Here is a 22,517-nt window from a genome sequence, read left to right as displayed (position 1 = left end):
ACGGTTTTTAATTTTCAAGTTCGTTTATCAATCATCGAAATTTAAATAGGAAATCAAGACCCAATTTAGATTAGTAAAATAGTTTTATATCGAATATATTCTGTTTTCAATTAGTAAATGTATTATTTGCGATGTATAATTTGTTGACTATTGATCGTAACGTTACATAAATGCGGCGAAGAATGAATGGTGTTCCTATCAATTTGTTTGCATTTTTTTATACTTTGCATCACCGCTGCTCTTTTATTTATTTATTTGTTTGCCAGTTAATAGGTATCAATCGGCCTCAAAATGAATGGCGTGCGAATTACGGTGCGGAAAGGTGGGGAGACATTGTTGGGTAGGCTCAGACACATTCGTGAGTATACATATAAACACAGGCATACTTAGAGTGAGAATAGTAGTGGATTTTTGTCAGTGACCAAGCACATGGTTTTCGACTTGGAAGAAGTTTGTATAGTCTGAAGGCGACTATCGAAGGTGTGCGTTGTGTCAGTACTAGTTTTGCGTGTCCTCATCAGACGGAATCGATCTCCCCCAAAGAAGAGAAAAAAAAGTAAAACACATACCTTCTCCCTTGGACCGAGAGCATTCTTTTCGATCCCTCGCTATTAAAGCCCATCAAAATCTGGATTGTATCACAGATATCGACAATTGCAAATACATATAGGCATTAAAGCGAAAACGAAAAGAATCGTCAATCCGAAATAAAGGTACGTTCCAACCGTTCACTTAAGTGAAACCAATTTACATTGAAGATTTTAATTGAATGGGCAGACGCAATCTGCAGATTATTCATTTATTGTTCGCGCGTTCGCATTCATTGCATTTACATCGAAATCACAATAATTTGAGCAAGATTAAAAACACATTTCTTGCTTTCAATTTTTTATTTGGGTTTTTATTGCAAATCCTAAAATATATTCGATTATTTTTCCAATACCTCACAGTTTAAAATACGTTTAAAACATGATTACAAAAACCGCTAATTACAAGCAGCTGTGTTTAAGTCGACTAATCGGTTTTAAAATAGAGATTTTTGTTGTAATTAATAATTGCATTTATATAGGTTACTAAAAATACATTTTATTCTTCATATTAGACACTTTGTTTAAAAATAAATTCTTAAACTCGTTTAGAGCATGCAAAAATCTACCGAAAAATGGGTTGGCTTTACGTTAAGCAAATCTGTGTGCACATTTGGGAAAGTCCAAACCAGTTGTTTTCGAGACCCTAAGTTTAAGAACCGCTCTCGTAAACCAGACTATCCAATGCCATAGCTAATAAAAATACACTAGTTTACATTACAATTTAGTTAATGAAAAATAAATCTAAACCCTTTCGGAAACTTCTACAAAAAATATATTATTTATATAAAAACTTAAGATTAACATTTAAATTAAGAAAATAATTTTTATAGTAATTATCCAAAATATTACAATTTTTGAAATGGATAATTATGTTATTGTCAACATTCTTAATTATATATAGCTTTGTTCACGGAATCCTAACTGCAATTGATTTATTATTGTTGTTAGTGTATTTTTTTCATGAAATATACCTATTCCATTTCCGTTCAACGATAAGTAAACGAAATCGGAACAGCTAACCGCAATCTGCATTGAACGGATGAAACTGCAGATCAACTGCGGATGTTTGCTCAGTGGAAAGTTTTCCGTTTTGAAAATCTCGTCGCAGCCGAAAGGGCGCAGGCCATAAATCTTATCGTGACGCAAAAAAAAATATGTTCGACACCGAATATGAACACATTATTTTTTCTGTCACTCGACGATTATGTTTTCATACTTTCTAGTTGTTTCTTTATCGCGGTTAGGGTTTTTGGGATAAGTAATGTTGACCTTCCGGGAAATAAAAGGTCCAATTTAGTCAAAATGTTTAAACAAATCAACTATCAAAATACTCTCTAAAGCACAGGTTTAATAAGCTCAAAGCATAATCTTTCATAATAATATAATTTATTTTTTACCAATAAAATGTTATCAAAATTATTTAATTATGGTCGGAAATTACCACAATAGATTTTTATAATTTTTTATTTCACACTTTTTTGTTATCAAATATTTATGTAATTGTAATCAAAGGAATATTTTTATTATATATTTAAAATAATAATATTGTCAAAATAATCAAATAATTAACACATTTGATATATTTTTCACATTAATTACAATATTTTTAATCCCGTTTAATTCTTTAAATCTACGACAATTATCTTCTTATATATTGATAAACAAATTTTGTTTTAATAGATTCGTCATTGCTGTCTTTCATTGTAATTATCGATGATTAATAACATTCTTAATATAATGAATGGAAAACAATATTAAAGTTATTATTAATTTCAGTTGGTACAATTGTTGCATTGTACTAATAAAAATAAAAAGTGACAGGACAAATTAAAAACAATTTTATTTTTTTTATTTCAAATAACCTTCACATTGTGACAGTTAACACTTTAATGCGAAACGGTTTTTGACTTCATTTATAATGATATACTATTAATAAGTTAATAACGGTCTAAAAATACAAATAATAATAGTAATCTAGATCAAAATTTGCAAGTTAATATTTTATTTATTTATTGCTCCTACACAATTTGCACATTACTATTTGATAATTATTTAAAATTAGTAGAATACCATAGGTATTTGGTTTGCATTGGAAAACTACTTAAATAAACTACGAGCATATCCGTGTACGATTTTCGTGATTCATCCTACTACTGACTAATATTCTGTGGATAATGATTTGTTTTTAATTTTTTAACTGAGATAGGCAATAGACTAAATAGGACACCTTTCAGGTCATTAACATTTATTACTTTAAATATCGATAAATAAATAATAAATATGTCAACTAATGACTACTTATTTATTAGAAAAAACATTATTTTTTTAAACAATGTCTCAAAATCAACTAATGATGAGGTATTTCTTAAAGACAATTAATATTTGTCACATTGGAATTTATGATTATTGTATAATTATAACTATATTCATCACATTTATCGCAATAACTTTTAGTAAATTGTGAAACGTAATTGAGTATTTACGCTCACGTATTAGCAATGCACGTGCTACTTGTTAATTTTCAATTATTAATTTAACATGCAATTTAATATTACGTTTCTACGTGTTTTTGTCTTTAATGTTGTTATGATAATGAGCTTTATAGATTGTCATTACATAAACATAACCTTTTAACAGATGATTATTTTTCTTCTTTTAATATATTAAGATTTTTCGTATTAATTTCAGAATCGTTGTGCGACTTGATAAAAGTTAAACAACTTACTTGTAGGTGAATAGTTGAGTGGGTGACCTAAACTCTGCTTCCATACAAAAATAGAAGGAAAATAATATGCTTCTATAAAAAGTCGTACCACCATTCTAATTTACATATTTTGGCATCAATCTATCAAAATGCAAAAATTGATTAAAAAAAATTAACCTAAAAACTGAACTTATTGTGTTAATTAAAATAACTAACTAATAATATTTATTAATCACAAATGTGACTAACTATTTTTTAATTAAATATACATTTTTTAATATTTAATATATTTTATCAATAGAAATGTTGGTAGTAGTAGTAAATATTTTTGTAGAATTTATTATTTTTGTTTTATTAATTAAAGTTGGCAGTAAATATTTTTTACGAGGTTAATTATTGTTACTTTAGCAAAAAATATTCATTTAATCGCAAATTGTTGAGATTAGCAAGAAATAAATTAGATATAAACATACTGATATAACGTTGCCTCATTTAAATTCCTTGCAATATCTGGACTGTTGCTAAATATTTCCGGTACATAAAGCATACAACTTGACAGTGGCCGGTGCGAAACAGAAACGGAAAGAAAAAAATAAAAACAGTCTTTTTTTGCTTTCACTTACACGCGTCTTTGTTTGCGTAATTAATCGCGAACATACATATACTTTATGTAAACCGCGAAAATAAAAAAACAATCCGAACACGCGAATGTTTCTTCCTTTTTAATTTAGTAAACATTCTCACTTAAAATGAAATTCCGATTCGATAAGGATGTTATAATGCGGTACTTATTTATTTATTTTTTGTTTTATTGGACTGTATTTAATTGATAAGTCAAGCAATTTGGAGCGACAGGAAAAATCTAGTAGGAGAGAAATCTGATGACCTGATAAGATGACAGTGGCAATCTGCGATCAGATGAGACAACATTGTTTTGTTTTTATTTGTTGTATTAGTATTATGTTATTAAGTACATATCGCTCGATTGTTATTTTTTTGTGTGTGAGATGACAAACAGATGAAAGTGATTCGCACTTTTCGTGCCGTGGAAATTTTCGTATCGGAAATTTACGTAACGCGCGCGAGAAATTGAAAATAGTGGAAACGTTGAGGACTTAATCTAATACGTTGATAATACCGACGCGTGCCTTTCTAATTAAATAACTTAATTGATATAATGAAGTTTAGACGTTCCATTTTTTTTATTGTTTTTGGAGTTGGCAACATTGGTTAGGACAAATTCAAACTAGAAACCGAAGCAGTTTCTTGGTAATGAGAATCCTCAAATTGTTTAAACGCTTTAATTGGATAATTCCATAATTAGCGTCTACGAAACATTGCAGATAGATGCGTTTCCTTTTTGTTTGTCTATTAATGAATTTTCGTAAAACGCGACTAGGAAATGTTGAGATCTCGCCTCTCGTGTTCTCTATCGTTGCCAGCGCGTTCCAAATACACGAAACTAATTTTACGGTGACCCAAAATTTCCGCCGAAAGAAACTCTCATTTTTTTTATGTTTTTCTCGTTTCTGTTGCTATTATTAATTGGTAATTGGCAAAATAGACCAACCGATTAACTGTTTATTTACAATTCATTCGTTTGTTTTGCTGCGCTGCTTCTTCTACTTATTATTATTATTTAAACGTGAACTTGAACGATGGAATAAACAAATCTATACGAATACATAATTTATTTGCATCAAATGCCGATTACATTTTAGAATGTTTCTCAATCGATTTGAAAGGATCTTAAGTTTAGAACAAATCATAACCATTAGTGGTAACCATAGTTATTAAAGGGAGATTTTAAGAGGTTTAATCTTAATCTAAAACTGTGATAATTTTGTTTATGTTAATAAATTCGTCATTGGTATATTTCTTTATAATTATCGATGATTGTTTCTTGAACGATGAAGTAATAAATCTCTGAAAATACATAATTCGTATTTCAGTTAAAAATTGAATTGTTTTTAAAATGTTTATTATTTTGAAAGAATTCCAATGTAACAATGGAATTGATTTATTGTAAAAATCTTCAGAATGTTCTCAATTTTCAAGTCCTGATTACTAATAAAAATAAATGTTATTCCCTACTTGAAACTTGCCAAGTAAAGTTTATTGGTATGAAGATGACATTACTTTGTAACACTCGAGATGTTACTCCATGAAAAATGTGTTTTTTTGGTGAATTAACAATATTATTAATAAGAAAACAAATATATTAAAATATCTATATCAATGTACGTGGTAATTGTACACAAATATTAAACGATTAGGTAATTCCATGCAAATTCTTTAAAAAATAGATACTCATTAATTTAGCCATGATTGTAAATAGAATTTCTGAATTTGCTTCAGTTCATAGAAAGACCCCAGTAAAATTTCCTTGCGGTCGAATAGAACTATTCCATTAAACTGAATAGACGTAGGCTTCCAGTTATTATTAGGTTTTTATAGAAAACATATATTTTACAGTTTTCTAAAAATCCAAAAGAAAGTGCTCAAATACTGACAATCTTATAATCGTCTTTAAATAGTTTTATAATATGGCATTAGCTCAAAGTATCTGGACTTTCGTCAACTTTCATTACAAATATCGCGATATTATCTTTCTTTTAAATATTTATTATTTTTAGATACTAATAGTTTTTTATTCATATATTTCCAAAATTTACTAAAAAAATAATTATTATTAATAAAAATGGCTTTTATTAAAATTATATATTTCTGTTTAATATATGCACGTAATAATAGTAACACCAATAGTTTCATTTTACTTTCAAATATTTCTGAAATCCTACAAAGCTTATGATATAAATGGGATTTACTTGCATATCAAAAAATCTTAAAAGTAATAAGCTCTCTTATTAATTTTAGTTACCACTTTTGTTGTGTTTTAGTAATTATATATTTAGTATACAACAATATGTGTACAACAGTGCGGCTTCGATCAGTCCGGTTTGAAAATTTCAAAACCTACTAATTTTATAATAATTATAATACAAAAATCAAAGCTGATTATCACTACATTTCTATTCAAATGATACTCCTTATATTTTATAAAAGTAGTAAATATTCATTGATAATAATGATAGTTATAAATTGTGACTAATAAATACAATACGAAATATTCTTAACGATTACTACTGATTATAATTATTTGTGAATCACCATGTATAAAGTTGTCCATTGTACAACTTCATGACTTTTTAAACAATAATTGGCCTTAAGACGCCTTTTTATTTGAATATAAACAAAATTAGTTATTAGAATATAAAAAAAAATCAAAAAATGTCTCATCAATAAAAAAAAATGTATAATAGTTTAAAAATACTACTAAAAATCTAAAATAAGGTGCAAAGTGGTACAATTGACTGTGTTATTTTTTTTTTCATTTTTAATAAATTTCTTATATGCGGCATGAATTTTTAATAACTGACATTTATGCTTTTAGAAACCTACACATCTTGAAAATATATTTGATTTTTTTCTCTTCTTTCTAACGTGTATTACATCACCTGTCGTAATGTTTCTGGGCTTCATTTTTTCACCAATTCTGGCTTTCAATTGATGAATGGTTCCAGGATGTTTACGGCTTACTTTTTCTTTTAAATGCCCCCAAATGAAGAAATTTTGATCGCTTGAGTCAATTTGTCATAAAATTTCAATTGTATTAGACCATCTTGTCGCTTTGGTGATAGATGGTGGTTGTTTGCGTTTGCACAATTCATAGTAAATTTTGTAGATAAAATTTTATTATTTTCGAAATTAATTATACGAAAAATATTATCTGAAATTAGTATTGAATATTCACATTCAAAGACTTAATAAGATTATTTTAATCGAATGGAAATCGATTCATTGATCGAGAATTTGTGAATCGTAATTTAATGATGTGTCGAAATAATCTATTATAAAGTCAATAACGATTGCAAAATCTCAACATAAAATAAATGTTACGAGTTAATAAATATGAAAGCGCAGATGCTCCGAGATGTAACGGCGTTGGAATAAAAGCAACAGTTTTTGGCAAGGCTTTATGTCTTTTCTATGCAAATAGCACAAAATCTTTTTCGTTACTTAACCTTAAGATTCAAATGGAGTTTGGGTTTGTCGGCCTTCCTTGGGCTAATTTTAGTATTGTGTTAGGTCACTGTGGCGACATGCAAGCAAGCAAGTGAAAAACGCACGGCATCGTCTCTCCGTCGCACCCGCAGAGCTGCCCATACGCAAATACCAATTTCTATTCTATATGACACATGCCTCTATCCAAAACGGGAATCCATTTGGCATTGCCTCAAAACATCCTAGAGATCCTTGGCTCCTCGTACTTGTCGCACAAAAAGCCAATGAACTAAACATCGGCCAAATTAAAATGCACCTCGATTAATCCAAATCTTCTTGGAATCGTTCCCTCGATAAGGTCGGTGATAACTCTTGTTTTTGTAGTACATAGATTACTGTTATTATCCACTCGAATGAAAGGAACGCAGATTTCTATCTATTAGAGAAATTCGTAAGATTAAAAACAATTTATAAAAAAAACACGATAGTAGTCCTCAGTTTCTATCGAACAATTTACCGTGACATTTAAGTGTTCCTATCCATTGGCATCGGACGAGGTAAACAAAATTTTTAATTACTCCAAAAAAAAAGAAAACAAAAATGATCAAACAACAGTTAAACCGTGCCATTATTTATTATTATTTGATAAACGCTTTCCAATTGGGGCACGTTTTTTTTTCTCTGTGTTGTTGTTTCGTTTTTTTGGCACACGTCGAAAATAAACGCGAAGTGAATCTCGTTGCGAACGTAAATTGAACGCGTGCCCAGCGCATTTGATCAAATAGCAATGACCCAGAAAGTAATGTAAAACAAAATAACGTACAAAAAAACAAACAAGCATTGTATTATCTTCGACAACGTAGAAGAAAAACAACTAGACATTGGAACAACATCGTTATTAGTGCACATAATTAAAAATATATTATTAGATTTTAATTTACGACGATTAAGTATGATTATCTTTTTATATTGTCGAAATTTTCCATAAAAATTATCTAACAAAGGTGTAAACAACAAACAATAATATTTTTTTTCAAAATATGTTTTTTATTCTTTGCTTGTTATTGTACACGAATTCCTGTAATATTTATTGAATGCAAGGCTTTTTCTAAAGACAGCAAAACTTTAGATATTCTATTTTAACGTATTTCTTCGATGTTCGATATTATCTTTATATTGTCGATATTAATAAAATAATTTATGTTTTGTAATTTTAATTAATTCGAAAAATATGAATAATTAAATTATAATTATAAATTTGTCGCAATTATTTTTGAAATTAAGAGATATCTTACAATTACATAATAATTTTATTTCGAAAGCAGAAATTTCGAATGCTGTTGCATTTTATGGTTTAATTTTTCATTAAAGAATATTTTATAAATATCTTTATGTGGATAATCTTCGAAAATATTCAAATCCAGGTTTATTTATGGCCATCAACAAGAATAAATTTAATCCTCGAATTTCTTTTAATAGATTAAGTTTTATAGTGAACGATCTTCGTTATTTTTTTTCTTGATTTATGAATTATTATTTAATTTTACAATCATTTAATTATTATTTGCTTATTAAAATATTGACACTACAGAAGAAGTTTGGTTATCAACTATTTTATTACAAAAAGTAATTACTTTTTGTGTAATTTTGATCAAAATTTGCTTACTCATTTGATAAGCGAATCATATCCATTATGAGAATATTCTATAGATTCATAAAAAATGCCCATAAAAAATGTTTGTGAACGAGTTATCAAGTAAATAAATCAGTTTTTTTTATAGTTTTGAACTTAATACATTAAAACAGTGAATTAATACCTAGATTAGTCCGTTTTTTTACACCGGACTTAACGAGGAACTAAATACAAAAAATAAACCGCACAAAAAGGGAGTTGAATGTATATCATGATAAAAACGATTTTGTATACTATTTTTTACAATTTATTTGTATTTTATTCTATAAAATATTTAGTTTGTTTCAAAATGTTTGTATTGCTGTATAGAATACATTTCACATTTAATATTAATGTTTATAACTACAATAACAAAATACTTTACTTGTTTTTTTTTTAAATAACATAAATATATTTTAGTTTGTGAAACCTTTCTAGAATTTCAGAGGAACTTTATTGTAAAAAAAATAACATGTGCTGATAATGTTTGGTTTACTCCAATTAGATATTTAGTGAGGACACTTTAGAAACGCAATAGATCATAATGAAAAATATGCGACGCAGTAATAAATTTAAACAAAAATCCATTACGATTAATTTTGTTTATTAACTTATTTATTGCGTCGTTAAAGTGTTAATCGTGTTTAAAGTTTTGTGCAATTTGCTCGTTGTAAAAAAATAATAATTATATTAGTAGAATGTTCCAATAACTATTTTGTTTTATTTATCACAACGATAAATGAAATATTGTAGTAAATATGTAAGAAAATACTATATTTAAGATATGTGTGTAAAAAAAATTGTGGATAATTAGCATCAATTTTGCAATATTTGATTGTTAGTGGATTTAATTTTTTTGACTAATTATGTTCTAATTACATACTTGATTATTTTTTTGCATGTTTAAAGAAAATTAAAACATAATTATTGTTTCTTTTTTGTATAAAAGTAATTATAAAGTTAAAACAAAGTCAATGACTTCAATTTTAACATATGCTTTTAAAGAATAATAGATTTAAAACAGTAAATTATAATACATCATTACCACGCATAGCGGGTAATAGGTTCGACCAATATCCCGGACCGTTTCAAACCGCACTAATCGAGGACTTTAAAATAATAATAAAAAAGAGCACAAAAAGAGATGCATTTTTTTAGAATTCAAACGGGACTATATTGAATCCGCACTGATCGAAACCGCACTATGCAAAGTATTGTAGCATCTTATACTAATTTCATTGAATTGAACCAAGTTGGGATTTTCATCAAGAAAAATATGTTATAATTTCAATTTAAATAATTTCATTTCAAAAAACATTTCAATTTAAAAAACAGCATTTTTATGATTACAGAATTAAATCTAAATCCTCTTTTTAAGTGGTTTATTATTGTATATTTAGTTCCTCGATTAGTTCGGTTTCATGATTATTTCCCTTGATAATACGGGAAACTTATGCGAACCCATAAATTTACATGTAAACTCAATATATACATTTTGCATGCGTTTTGTATCTACGAATCTTGCGATGACCCAGATACGAAATATTTTTGAAGCTAATAAATAGTTATCGGAAAACAATTGAAGGTTGATGGGTAGTTGATGCTATTATTTATTTGTTTTCATATGTACGACATGTGCTCGTGTATGTTGAACGTCTTATTAAATGCCCAATTGATCTGCGCGTACTTACGTCGTTCACAGAATCAATTAAACAGCGGAATTTGCTTTTCAATTGTTGCTTAAATGCCGATAAATACAGAAGACGTCAGCCACGCCAAACAATTGGATCCTTTATTTTGTTTTCGCTAGGAAGCGATCGTCAATTGTCCAATAAATCCCGGACGATTTATTGATCTGCTGTTTTTTGTTTTTTTCTTTTTCTTCTACATCTATTTAGGAGCCGTTGTTCTCAACTCAAGGCAAACAATTCACACCAACACACTTATTATTATTACATTACGTACGATTAAATACGTATTCCCTCGCTCTCTCATTTTTCAACCTTGCCGCTAATTGTGAATTCAACATTTAGCAATTGTGCAATTTAGTAGCTCAACAAACCGTGTAAAAAAGGATATCTCATTCAGAGCTGCCATCCACACAAGCGTGGTACGTTGTTACGTAACGCAAATTTGTGGAGGAACAAAAATAGACGAAGACATGCAAATTCTTTTCGAGTTTCATTAATAACATTACCTTCCGTTCGAGTACAGTCTCCGCTAATGATAACTAATTACATTACTGATTTATCGATGGAAATATCACTTGCGGTTGCCGTCATAAAATATAATCGTTTTAATTGCACACAAACGTTTACTGCGTTATTGTTTACACTTTTATTTACTTGAAAACGGTACATTTCATAACTAATTTATTGTAACAATTATATACTAAACTGCCACATAATAAATGTTGCCAATAATCTAAAAATTAGTATAGTCATACCTCCTTTATAGAATGCGTTCTACGAAATTACTTTGTTAAGAAAAACGGAACAAAATTATTCAACTTACATTAAAAATGAATTCACATTCTAAAATCTGAGTCTTAAGTTAATTTGTTGTGTTCTTTTTCTCTTAATGTAATTTAAATTAATAATTTTCAATGTAATTTAAATTATTTGTTATTAACATTTTTTCGGCAGGAACTTTTTTTATTTTCGACTTAATTTTCTTTTTCTTTATTGCTAGCAAGATTTTTATAAATTTTCCAATATTTTTTTTTTCATCTAGTATAACTTTTGGCCATATTTCATGAATTTTAATATTTTTTATATTAATTTAGGTTTGAAATTCTTAAATTATATAATAGATGTTTTTAATTAATTGATATTACATCAATTAGTATTTACAAAGAGGAGAATAACTAATTTAAAATGACTAATGCTATATATATTCATTATAACAGTAAATAAATATAAACTATTAATTTAAGATTTTTTTCCTTTAACTAATAGTAAATTTTGTATGGTGACTATATTATTTATAAATTTAGAGTAAAAATGTTGTTCTTAGCAAAGCGAGTTTTCATATGAAAAATCTTGTTTGATTCATAATATGAAATTATCATTGATTACAATAAACATTAAACCATTTAATTAAATATGTGTATAATCAAATAAAAAATGAGTTGATCCAATTACATATAAACTAAATGTAAATAATAAAAAGATATAGTTAATAATTATGATTCAGTTCCAAATGGTTGTTCGTAAGTCGGGGGAATTTTAAAAATTTCAAAATATACTTATCTTACCACAGTTTATCATGGTTTCACTTTTATATATGTTCAATTCCGTATTGCTGACTGCATATATTTGAAAAATTCATTAAAATAAACAAAATACTTTCTTACGAATAATTTAATAAAGAACGACAAAAGAAATAAATGCAACAAAACAGATAGTTCGTATTATATTTTATTAAAGAAATGATCAATTTTTGTTCGGACAGTTAATATATTTCCTTATAACAAGTTAAGGCTTTTAGAATTTTGTTCATAAGTCCGGGAGTTTGTAAGTCGGGAGATAGTTGTATAATAATTCAAGAAATACAATTCTACAATGAAATTAATTTAAAAAGTGGAGTAGGACATGGATAAAAAAAAAATGATATCATATGAAATATACATATTTTGATTAAATAAATTATTTACCTTTCTTTCATATAAAAAATTGAGAAAAAAAAGGATTTTTTCAACGATATCAAGATTAATTGTATATATATAGGAATTAGAATAACTATTATATAAAAGTAATAAATTGTTTTAAATTAAAAACGCGTTTAATATCGTTTCTTTGAGTATATTACGATTATTACGTAATTCGTACAAAAATAGACTCGCGAAATCAAAAACACAGTCATAATAATAATAAAAAAGAATACGAAATTGGTAACATCTGTAACAACGTTCACTTGTACGGGCTACATAAAATTGTTAACCTTCAATTGAAAACAACTCGGTGATGCAATAATTGTATCCTCCTCCTTTTTTTTATTATTTCTACTATTTATTTATTATGTTTTTCGTGCTGATTCGTCGACCACTTTTTGTTGTTGTTGTATTATTTCTTCAACGGTTTTTCTCTTTCCTTTACATATTCTATTTCGTTTTCGTGTTAAACATCTTTCCGCATTGCAGTTCCAAGAGCGGACGGTCTCTAAAAATACGAACCTGGAGGTCTTCGCCGTAAAAATAAACCGTGGCTGAATGCTGCGAAACTGGTGGTTCTATTTTTCACATAGATGTTGATTTTATTTTATTTCTTCGTATATGATTTTTTTTAAATTCCTTTATGAAATCGCAACATTCAATGGGCGAGCACTGTTTTTACTGTTGTCTGTAATCGCGTTCGGTGTAAATATTTGTCCAGACGGGAACACCTCAGATCCGAAAGTAAATATTATGGGAAATTACTTAGCAAACAGAGTGTGGACGAAATGCCGTGAATGGATTTTCGTTATGTAATTCCAAGCTCTAGATTTGAATGGCCATGGAAAAACACTGTTGCTTTAACTGAGTTAATATACGAGCCATTATTAGATTAAGATTATATAATAAACATGATTTTATATCATAATTATTTGTATATTATCTACTCTACATTAACAACAGGATAAAAGTGTCAATAACTATTTACCATATTTTCTCTACAAAAAATTTACGTATTACGGTTTAAAAAACTGCAATAATCTACGGAAAAAAACACGTTTAGACATTTGAATAAATAATCGTAATAGTTGAATAAATTAAGAGTTAAATCAGCAGAACAGTTGATTTTTTACTGCTACAAGGTTGAAGTCTATTGTTTATATTCGACTAACCTTCAACTTCTGACAGTTGTTACCAATAAATTTATATATATATATATATATTTACTAATAAAAGTAACATTGAAATATTTTTGCTTTTTTCACGTTGGTGGCAAAAAAAAACTTCGAAAATCATTATAGCACGCATCTTTAAATATAAAGGAACAATGTTCAAATCAACTCTATTGTTTTTATAATTAATCATTTTTTTATAACTTCATTTTGATCGCAAATTAATGTTGTTAATTGACAATTAGTAAAGTGAATACAAAAGGAATTATAAATTACTTCGCATATATTTTATACTCATTGGTATAAATCAAAATTACATTTAAAAGTTGGTGTCAATGATTTTTAGAGATTTTCAAATTAAATGTTAGTGATATGAAATATTCTCTACTTTCTCTATTATTCTGTACTTAACTGTATATACAATGTCACGTTAATCATGTTAAAAACATTTCGAAATATTTCAAAACGACTTAACAATTTGTAAAATTTAATAAGTATATGTGTATTTTGTAACGTCTGAACTATTTGTCATAAATATGCAATGTATCAAAAATGTCTTGTTTTTTTTAAATGTCATATGAAGTCGTAATTATGTTATATATAATTCTTTATTTAATGAAATTGTAGAAAAAATGTATCATGTACGTTTTACTTCACCGTAAACCTTCGAATTGTCTAAATATGCTTGTGGCAGGCATTGCATGTTTCATCATTCTCTCCAATGACTCTCAATGGTCCAGCACTTGTCGAAGGCCACTGTACACGTTGTAATGAAAACTAGGTGTAATAATGTGAAAGCAATAAATCTTTATAAACTTGAATAATTTTTTCAAAGCGGAAAATTTTCATAATTCTTTCAAAATGGAAAATTAATGCAAAAATAAATACGATCCTTTTTCGTTAAAAAAATACGTTTCCCATGGAAAATATTTTATTTACAATACTATTGTTATTTTGAATATTTATCAACAATACTGCAATCAATATCTTTAATAAATATTCATATATTTCTCCAATAACTAAAATTCATTAAACTTTAGAAAAAATCATTACAATAACAATTTATTGGTAAAAATGTCTTATTCAAGCGTTCAAATCGAAAACTCAAAGTTGCTTATATGGACATTTCGTTTCTTTCTTAAGTTCTCGCAGATGTTAAACTTATAAAATATTCGACCTTTAGCAACGAAAGCAATGGTTGAATGCAGCAGGCAGGATATTTCAAATAAAACTTGGAAATGATTCGTTCGAGAAATCCGATTCAGATATGTGATCGATTTAATAGTTTGTTGTGTTTTTTAATTCCTTTAACATTTGCATAACGCTATTTCCAAGGTTCTCGCTATTGAATAATTACCATAATGTGCAATATTGTAAACGCGACTCCAACACAAATTAACGCTCGATCCTTCAATTGTTTTCCGTAATTGCCAAACAATTATATTCTTTGTATTAATTGCATAATCACGATAAAAATAAAATGCGATCGCAAATTCAACGCACATCGCATTAGAAATGTAAAGGAGAATCGTAACAAAAGCAAAAAAAAAAACAACCGCAAAACCGTAAGTGGAGTCGATCAATTTAATAATGAAAAACGTTTTTCAGTATTGTTTTGTTTACTCCCGTTGCCTGGTTTATAATTAACTCTTGTAATTGCTTCGCGGCATACGCGATTGTGTAATAATCATTTTCACGTGTTCGCATGGGTACCATAAACATGGTAATTCTCCGGAATCCGAAGATGCATATTGCATTTGTTTAAATCCCATTCGTTTCCAGTCTTTCCATTCGAGCGCTCGCAATTTGCACATAATGGACAGAATCGATTGTCCGCTAATTAACTTCGATAATTACTGCTTACTATTTGGGGTTAGTAATTATCATTCAATTAACTTTAACGAGGACACAAGTAGTGTTTTTTTTTGTTAGCATAATCATGTTTTTTTTGTTGCTTTGATATATACAAATCACGAAATTTCCTCATCAAACCGAGGATAGCCAGTTTCATTCGCTTTTTGTCTATTCCACATGTTTTATCTAATTCTACGGTATTTCGTAACTCCGGCGTGCGAACTATAATTAAGTTTTTGCATGTATTTATAACGAACGAGCACACATTCCGATCAAATTACGACACGATCTTTAATCATTTGCGTCAATATTACTTTTCATATATCAATAGTTACTGTAATTGATTATTTCTATATGCACTGTAATAAATATAAAAAAGTACATTGGTCAAACAATGTGAGGAAAAGAACAATACGTTTATTAAATTCGTTTTTCTGAAATTACACAAGCTTACTACTTTATTTTTACAATGTGCAACACATGTATTGAATTGAAAAGTAGGTTAATATATAAATACCTCGCGTAGTCCGACTTCAATCAGTCCGGATTCACTATATAGTTTACTAAACCTTTTTTTCCTGTATACAGTCAGGTCTATTGTACAGACTAACCTCGCTTTATCCGTTTAATTTCCAGATTTACTCGTAACATATTCAAAAATACACATAATATGATGTAGCAGGCGTGCAATCCGGGACTTCTCTTCTCATCGTCACTCGTTATGCGAAACGTTGCTCGTTAAGCGAGTCATTTTTCTTACAATTCAAACAGTCCGGAATATTGACGGAATTGATTACCCTCACTCTGCTAAGTTTTGTTTTATAAAAATACTAACAAAGAAATATTTTTTGTGATAATTAATAGAAACACAGATTGTTTTTTTATAATATAATTATACTTGTTATACTTGTTAATGTTATTGTTTTCATTAGTTAATGGTAAAACATTTTTGTAATTTTGCATTTTAATGATTTTGAATTTCAAATTATGCGAACAGAATAGAAAACAGTAAACCTGAAAACAAAAACTGTACACTAGTAATCAAGAAAATCTATATGGATTTAGGCGATTTTTTCTCATAAATAAATGAACAAATATTGTTTGTGCAAAATAAACCGCAAAGAGTCATACCAATTATCTCGCAGATGTTAAATCACAAAAGACGATTCACCTGAACTCGTTGCTATGTAAATTTATTTAAGAAACAACAGATATTGTATTTATGGAAAATAAATCTATACTAGTTTGTTTAATTGAATGTTAATAATTCACGAAATTTAAATGTCAATTCATGTTTTATGCATGTGAATGCTACTTTAAAACATAATGCGTAAGTAAAAACAGCACAAAAATGGACTTGACGATATAGAAGGAAATTTAAAAAAACAGATCTTTTATGCATACAAAATAATTTTGTGTATAATTTTTCTAGAATTTATTTTAATTTTATCAATTAAAATGCAGGAGTGATCAAAGCCGCACTATGCGAATGCACTTGCTGTTTTTACAAAATTGTATTGCCTCTGCAATGTTATTGAACAAATGGTACCATGAGAAATGCGTTTAATTAACTTTATATATTACGTTTATATTGATGGAAAATACTAGAATTCAAGTTTATGCAATAAAGAATAATAGCCAAGTTTCTTGTTAAATTAAAAGAACTAAATAATATTTTCCTATTTTAGTTTTAACTAGGCGGCTTAATTACCTACAAAAGCCAATAAATCTTTCCAATGGACAGTTATTAAGTTTAAATGCATGTATAGGAAACAGCACGTTATAGCAATTATATACAATTGAAACTAACATGTCGTTATTCAAAACGCTCCCAAAATAATGTCACATTTCTATTTGTAACTCACACCAAATTATTAACATAGTTTTTCTCTTATTACTTTAATTTTGACATTTTTTTTAAACATCACTTATATCTTTTTAAAAATCAATTTCATAAATATTTTAAAGAAATATAAAATTTTGTTTTAAATATGCATTACCTAGGGAACAATCTTGTTATGTTTTATAGATTTTTATGTATTGGGACATTATTTTCTCATTGACAAATTATTATTAATTCACGGTTTTGTTACACATAAACTCATAACTTTTTACTCTACAAATTAGTAACTCAATATATTAAAACAATTTGTCACACATATCAATATATAGTTCCTGCCTGCAAATTTTCATGAAATGAATACAATATAATTACTTTTTTTCAAATTACTATATAAATATCCCTTTATTTATGTTTTTAATATATAGAAAACAAAACCAATGTGCTATTTTAAAATGATAATAAATAAACTGTATCTTTGTTGGTCATCTTTAGAAAGTGACTGGTTTATTTAACTGTGAATGTATTGGACTTATTTGTATTAATTGAATTGCTTTGTAATACTGATACAATATGTGATTAATGTCCACAAAGTATAATGTTCAATCGAGTAAAATATTTATAAATTAAAATAATAATTTGCAATAGTATGCATGAATAAACAATAAATATAACAATAAATTTTTCTTCCTCGCCATAATTTGAATTAAATAACTTCTGTTTAAAGTAGTGAAACCTAATTTAATGTAAAAAATAGTATATTTGTTTTTATATAAATCAAATTTAATATGATTGGTATATTAAAACAATATAATAATTCGGGTTATAGCAGAACCGTTAATAACTGATCAAAATAAGAAGTTTGTTTTTATAGAAGAAAAAACCACAGACAGAACCAAGTTTATTTTAACATTTTAATTATATAATATTTACATAATGAAAATAACATTTAATTTGCATTAGCTACTATTTTTTCTTGATTTTGTATTTCTGTTTGAATACGTTTCCAAATGCGATTTACGGAATCGAGAAGTTTATGATCGATTGTACGGAGCGAACATAAATCTAAGTAGTAATGGAACTCGCGCATTTTCCTGAAACGGCTTCGAGTTACGGCCAATTTGCAATCTAATTAGTTGCAGACCTTACTTAATATCACTAGGAAATCATTGCTGTCACGACCACAACTAAACTAATAAATTCAAATCACTTTTACTTTTGTCCTTTTCAATGCGTCTGTCCGCCGCCACGTCTTTGGTCCACTGCAATCCAGGAAAGACTTGCATTAGATAAATAGCAACCAAAACAGTTCCTCCTATGCAACAGCGAGAATGATGATAGTGGACATTTCTGTTAATGTTTAGAATAATTTATTTTATTGTCTTTGTTCGCACGGAAGATAAAACTCGTTTTCTCAATTATTTCTTTTTGTTGCAGGTATTTTTTTTCTTTTTTATCTTTGGAGAGAGAAGATGTCGCAAAAGAAGAATGGAAAATTGGATTTCGGGTCAAAGACGAGTTGCCAGACCGATTTGGAGAATGGGTTCGTGTGTTATTTTTTTGTTAATTTTTGTTAGTTGTTGTCTTTATGATCGTTTTGTTCTTTGCAGCGATAATATTTCGTTAAGTTGGTTTCGGTCCTCGGATAAGATAATTCAGACGCCGTCGGATGAGAAGTCTGGACAAATCGAGCATCCGACCACGTGAGTACCCTCAAAAATTGGACTATGCACAAGTTGCCTGACCACGATCGCTGCTTGCGACTATTACTTTTTTTTTTATCTTTTTCAAGCGAAAAACTAGTTTTGTTTTGGGAGCAGCGATCCGTTTAGACAAACTACGCACATTTACATGACAACGACTTGATACGTTTTTGTTTTAATTTTTTTTGTTTTTTTTTTCTTGTCAGATATTCAGAGACCCTGATCCACATACTGAAGGGGAATCTAGGGTCGGGGCTCTTCGCCATGGGTGACGCCATCCGGAATTCCGGCATGGTTTTCGGGCCGACGGTCATCATTTTTCTGGGCCTCATCTGCACCCACTGTCAGCACTTATTGGTAATTCAGGATGCAATTACTTTCCTTTTCACTTTGCTATATTTTCGGGAAACATTAATGCCAGGATGCCGGCAATCCTTATTCGCGGCGCGCGAAATATTATTGCATTAACGATACTGAAAATAATTAAATTACATCACTGAGCGCGTGCCAATTGAACCGAAATTAGATAATTCCCGCTTTCTGAGGAAAAAAAAATAACATCATCGAGTATATTTGTTTAGCGCACGATCACATCGCTCGATTACAATGAACCAACTTTCATTAGTGGGAAAACTGTCTATTGTTCCTCTCGAAGCCATTACCTCTGCACGTCATGTTACATAAAGGGTGGAACTGCGCCTTGTGATAATGTTTTTGTTGTTTTTCTCCGAATATCGTTAACAAAGGTTTACATCCAAGTGTAATTATGTTTAAGATAATGATTAATTAAATTATATGTATGTGATAAATGCATTATACCTTTCTCATGTTGACATGGTACCACATTACATTATACACTGATCTAGGACAAATGTTGATATCTACATGCTTATCTTTATACATTTTTTTATGAATACAATTTTTCAGGTAGATCTACTAAAATGTTTAGATATCTCTGAAATAAAGACAATTCATTAAAGTTTTCTGAAACTATAAGAAAATCGTTTTGAGTAACGATGAAAAATGTTTTAAACGCAGCGTGTGTTTTAAGAGAATTACTAATATATTTGTTGTAATTTTCTTTTGTTTGTTTTAACAAATATACATATTTATTTTATTTTTAATTAAATCTAAAATAATTATGCAATTGAAACTGCAATTCTTACAAATGTTTTGCCTTAATTAATCCTATAAGATTATGTTAATTTAAATTTTATCAGTTAAGAAAATTGATTATTTCAAATGTGACACTACTAAAATGAGAAACATGTCAATACATCAGGTAGATCCCTATCAGTTTTTAATTTAAAAAGTCGATCTCAAGAAACAAACAAACTGGCTACCCGTTTTATGTTGTCGTTCGAAGTATCATTGGTTGCATAGGTTGAAAATTGACCAGTATACAATGCTTACTTGTTTTGTAATATAGATATATAAAGGCTGCTACACACTACACATTTTCATGTACATTTTTTGTCATGAAAATATTAAATGAATAAATGATTTCAGTTGACCGCTTCAGACAAGATTACCCAAAGGACTGGGATCAAAGAATCCCCAAACTTCGCAAAGACTGTGGAACTTTGTTTTGCAAATGGACCGCCGCTTACACAGAGGATGGCTCCAGTGATGAGGAAGCTGGTTAATATCTTCCTCTGTGTGACGCAACTCGGATTCTGTTGCGTGTATTTTGTGTTCATTTCGGACAACATCTACAGTGTAAGTTCTCCGCAAATTTTACATACACGCAGATTCAAAACCGTGTTTATATATGCTTCTAGGTGTGCATGTCTTACGGTGTCGACATCGATGTTCACCTGCATATGCTGTTCATCCTGCTGCCAATTATCTTCTGCAGTTTAGTGAGAAATCTCAAATATCTCGCACCGCTGTCTCTGATCGCCAACATCCTGATGGCGGTGGGCTTCGTGATCACTATTTACTTCCTCGTTGTTGAAATGCCACCGTTGAAAGACGTGAAACTCATCGCTAATCTCGATCAAATTCCATTATTTTTCGGCACGGCACTTTTCGCCTTCGAAGGAATTGGACTGGTAATAATCTACGCTTCTTCTGGTATTTGAGCTATTTTACTAAAAGAAAACTATTTTTTCGGTAGGTGTTACCACTTAAAAACGAAATGAAGAATCCGAGCTCTTTCCAAAAACCATTCGGAGTGCTCAACATAGGCATGTTCCTCGTGACCATCCTTTACACGACATTGGGCAGCATGGCTTTCTTGACTTACGGAGAAGACGTTAAAGGCAGCGTTACTATTAACTTACCGGACACACCGTAAGAACTAAATATGATTTGCTTCGAAGCAATGATTATTTAATCACCTCTTGGCGATCTTTCTTAGGTTGGGAACGGCGGTTAGGGTTATCATTCCCACAGCCATCTTGCTATCTTACGCTCTCCAGTTTTATATTGCCGTTGACATTATGTGGCCCGTCGTCTCAGGAGCTTGTGGTCCTCTGAAGCACCCCATTGCAAGTGAATTACTGTTCAGGGCTGGTCTTGTTCTAGTCACATGTAAGTAAACCTAACAAAAAATTAATTTGAATCATCAGTGCTTAATATATCTGTTTATGTTCTAGTTGCTTTGGCTGAGGCCATACCTTATCTGAGATTGTTCATTTCATTGGTGGGAGCGATCAGTAGTACCGCCCTGGCGCTTCTGTTCCCACCCCTTTTAGAATTCATTACGTGCGAGATCACCGCCTGGATGGTCATCAAGAACGTCTTCATCTTACTACTCGGCGTTGTTGGCATGGTTACGGGTACCTACGAGAGTATTCATAGCATAGTGGAAGCATTCCAGGAAAATGCCAAAAGCTAGATAAGAAAAAACAGTTATTCAATGTTACCTCAATCGCCCTGACCAAATCCCGTCGATCCCCGCCGTTTTGTAATTGCAATTTTTAACTACCTGACAAATCATATTTTATCTATTATTTGTTTTTTTTATTACCATATATTATTTCTGTTTTATTTTCTTCTATTAATTTTGTGATATAGCCCTATTGCTATTATTAATTAGGTTTCTAGACTCTAGTGGTGATATTACAGATAAATAATATTATTACGACGTGCCTTCTATATCTCTTCTATTTTGGAGAGATTTTAAATTATTAATTTATTAGCACTAGTTTTGCAAATGATTATGAACAGTCGAAGAGTGAGTGATGTGCGAGATATTTCTATTTTATTGACTTTTTATTGTTAAGAGAGGAAAATGTAAGAAAAAAAAGAGAATATCGAG

The 22,517-nt window shown here is 29.1% G+C and overlaps 1 protein-coding gene across 1 annotated transcript; it reads left to right on the top strand.

The window, feature by feature from the left end:
• Nucleotides 1-368: 368 nt before the first annotated feature.
• On the top strand, nt 369-22,507 carry LOC108568368 (proton-coupled amino acid transporter 1). Its single transcript, XM_017929415.1, has 9 exons — nt 369-713; nt 18,987-19,092; nt 19,160-19,252; nt 19,459-19,609; nt 20,762-20,971; nt 21,034-21,306; nt 21,372-21,547; nt 21,615-21,787; nt 21,853-22,507. The coding sequence occupies exons 2-9, from the start codon at nt 19,022-19,024 to the stop codon at nt 22,092-22,094; spliced, it is 1,389 nt and encodes a 462-aa protein (XP_017784904.1). The 5' UTR covers nt 369-713; nt 18,987-19,021; the 3' UTR covers nt 22,095-22,507.
• Nucleotides 22,508-22,517: the final 10 nt, after the last annotated feature.

This window comes from Nicrophorus vespilloides, unplaced genomic scaffold, assembly GCF_001412225.1.
Source record: "Nicrophorus vespilloides isolate i.1.1-1 unplaced genomic scaffold, Nicve_v1.0, whole genome shotgun sequence".
Taxonomy (NCBI): Eukaryota; Metazoa; Arthropoda; class Insecta; order Coleoptera; family Silphidae; genus Nicrophorus; species Nicrophorus vespilloides.
The sequence above is the reverse complement of the archived record's forward strand: the minus strand, read 5'-3'. Positions and strand labels throughout refer to the sequence as shown.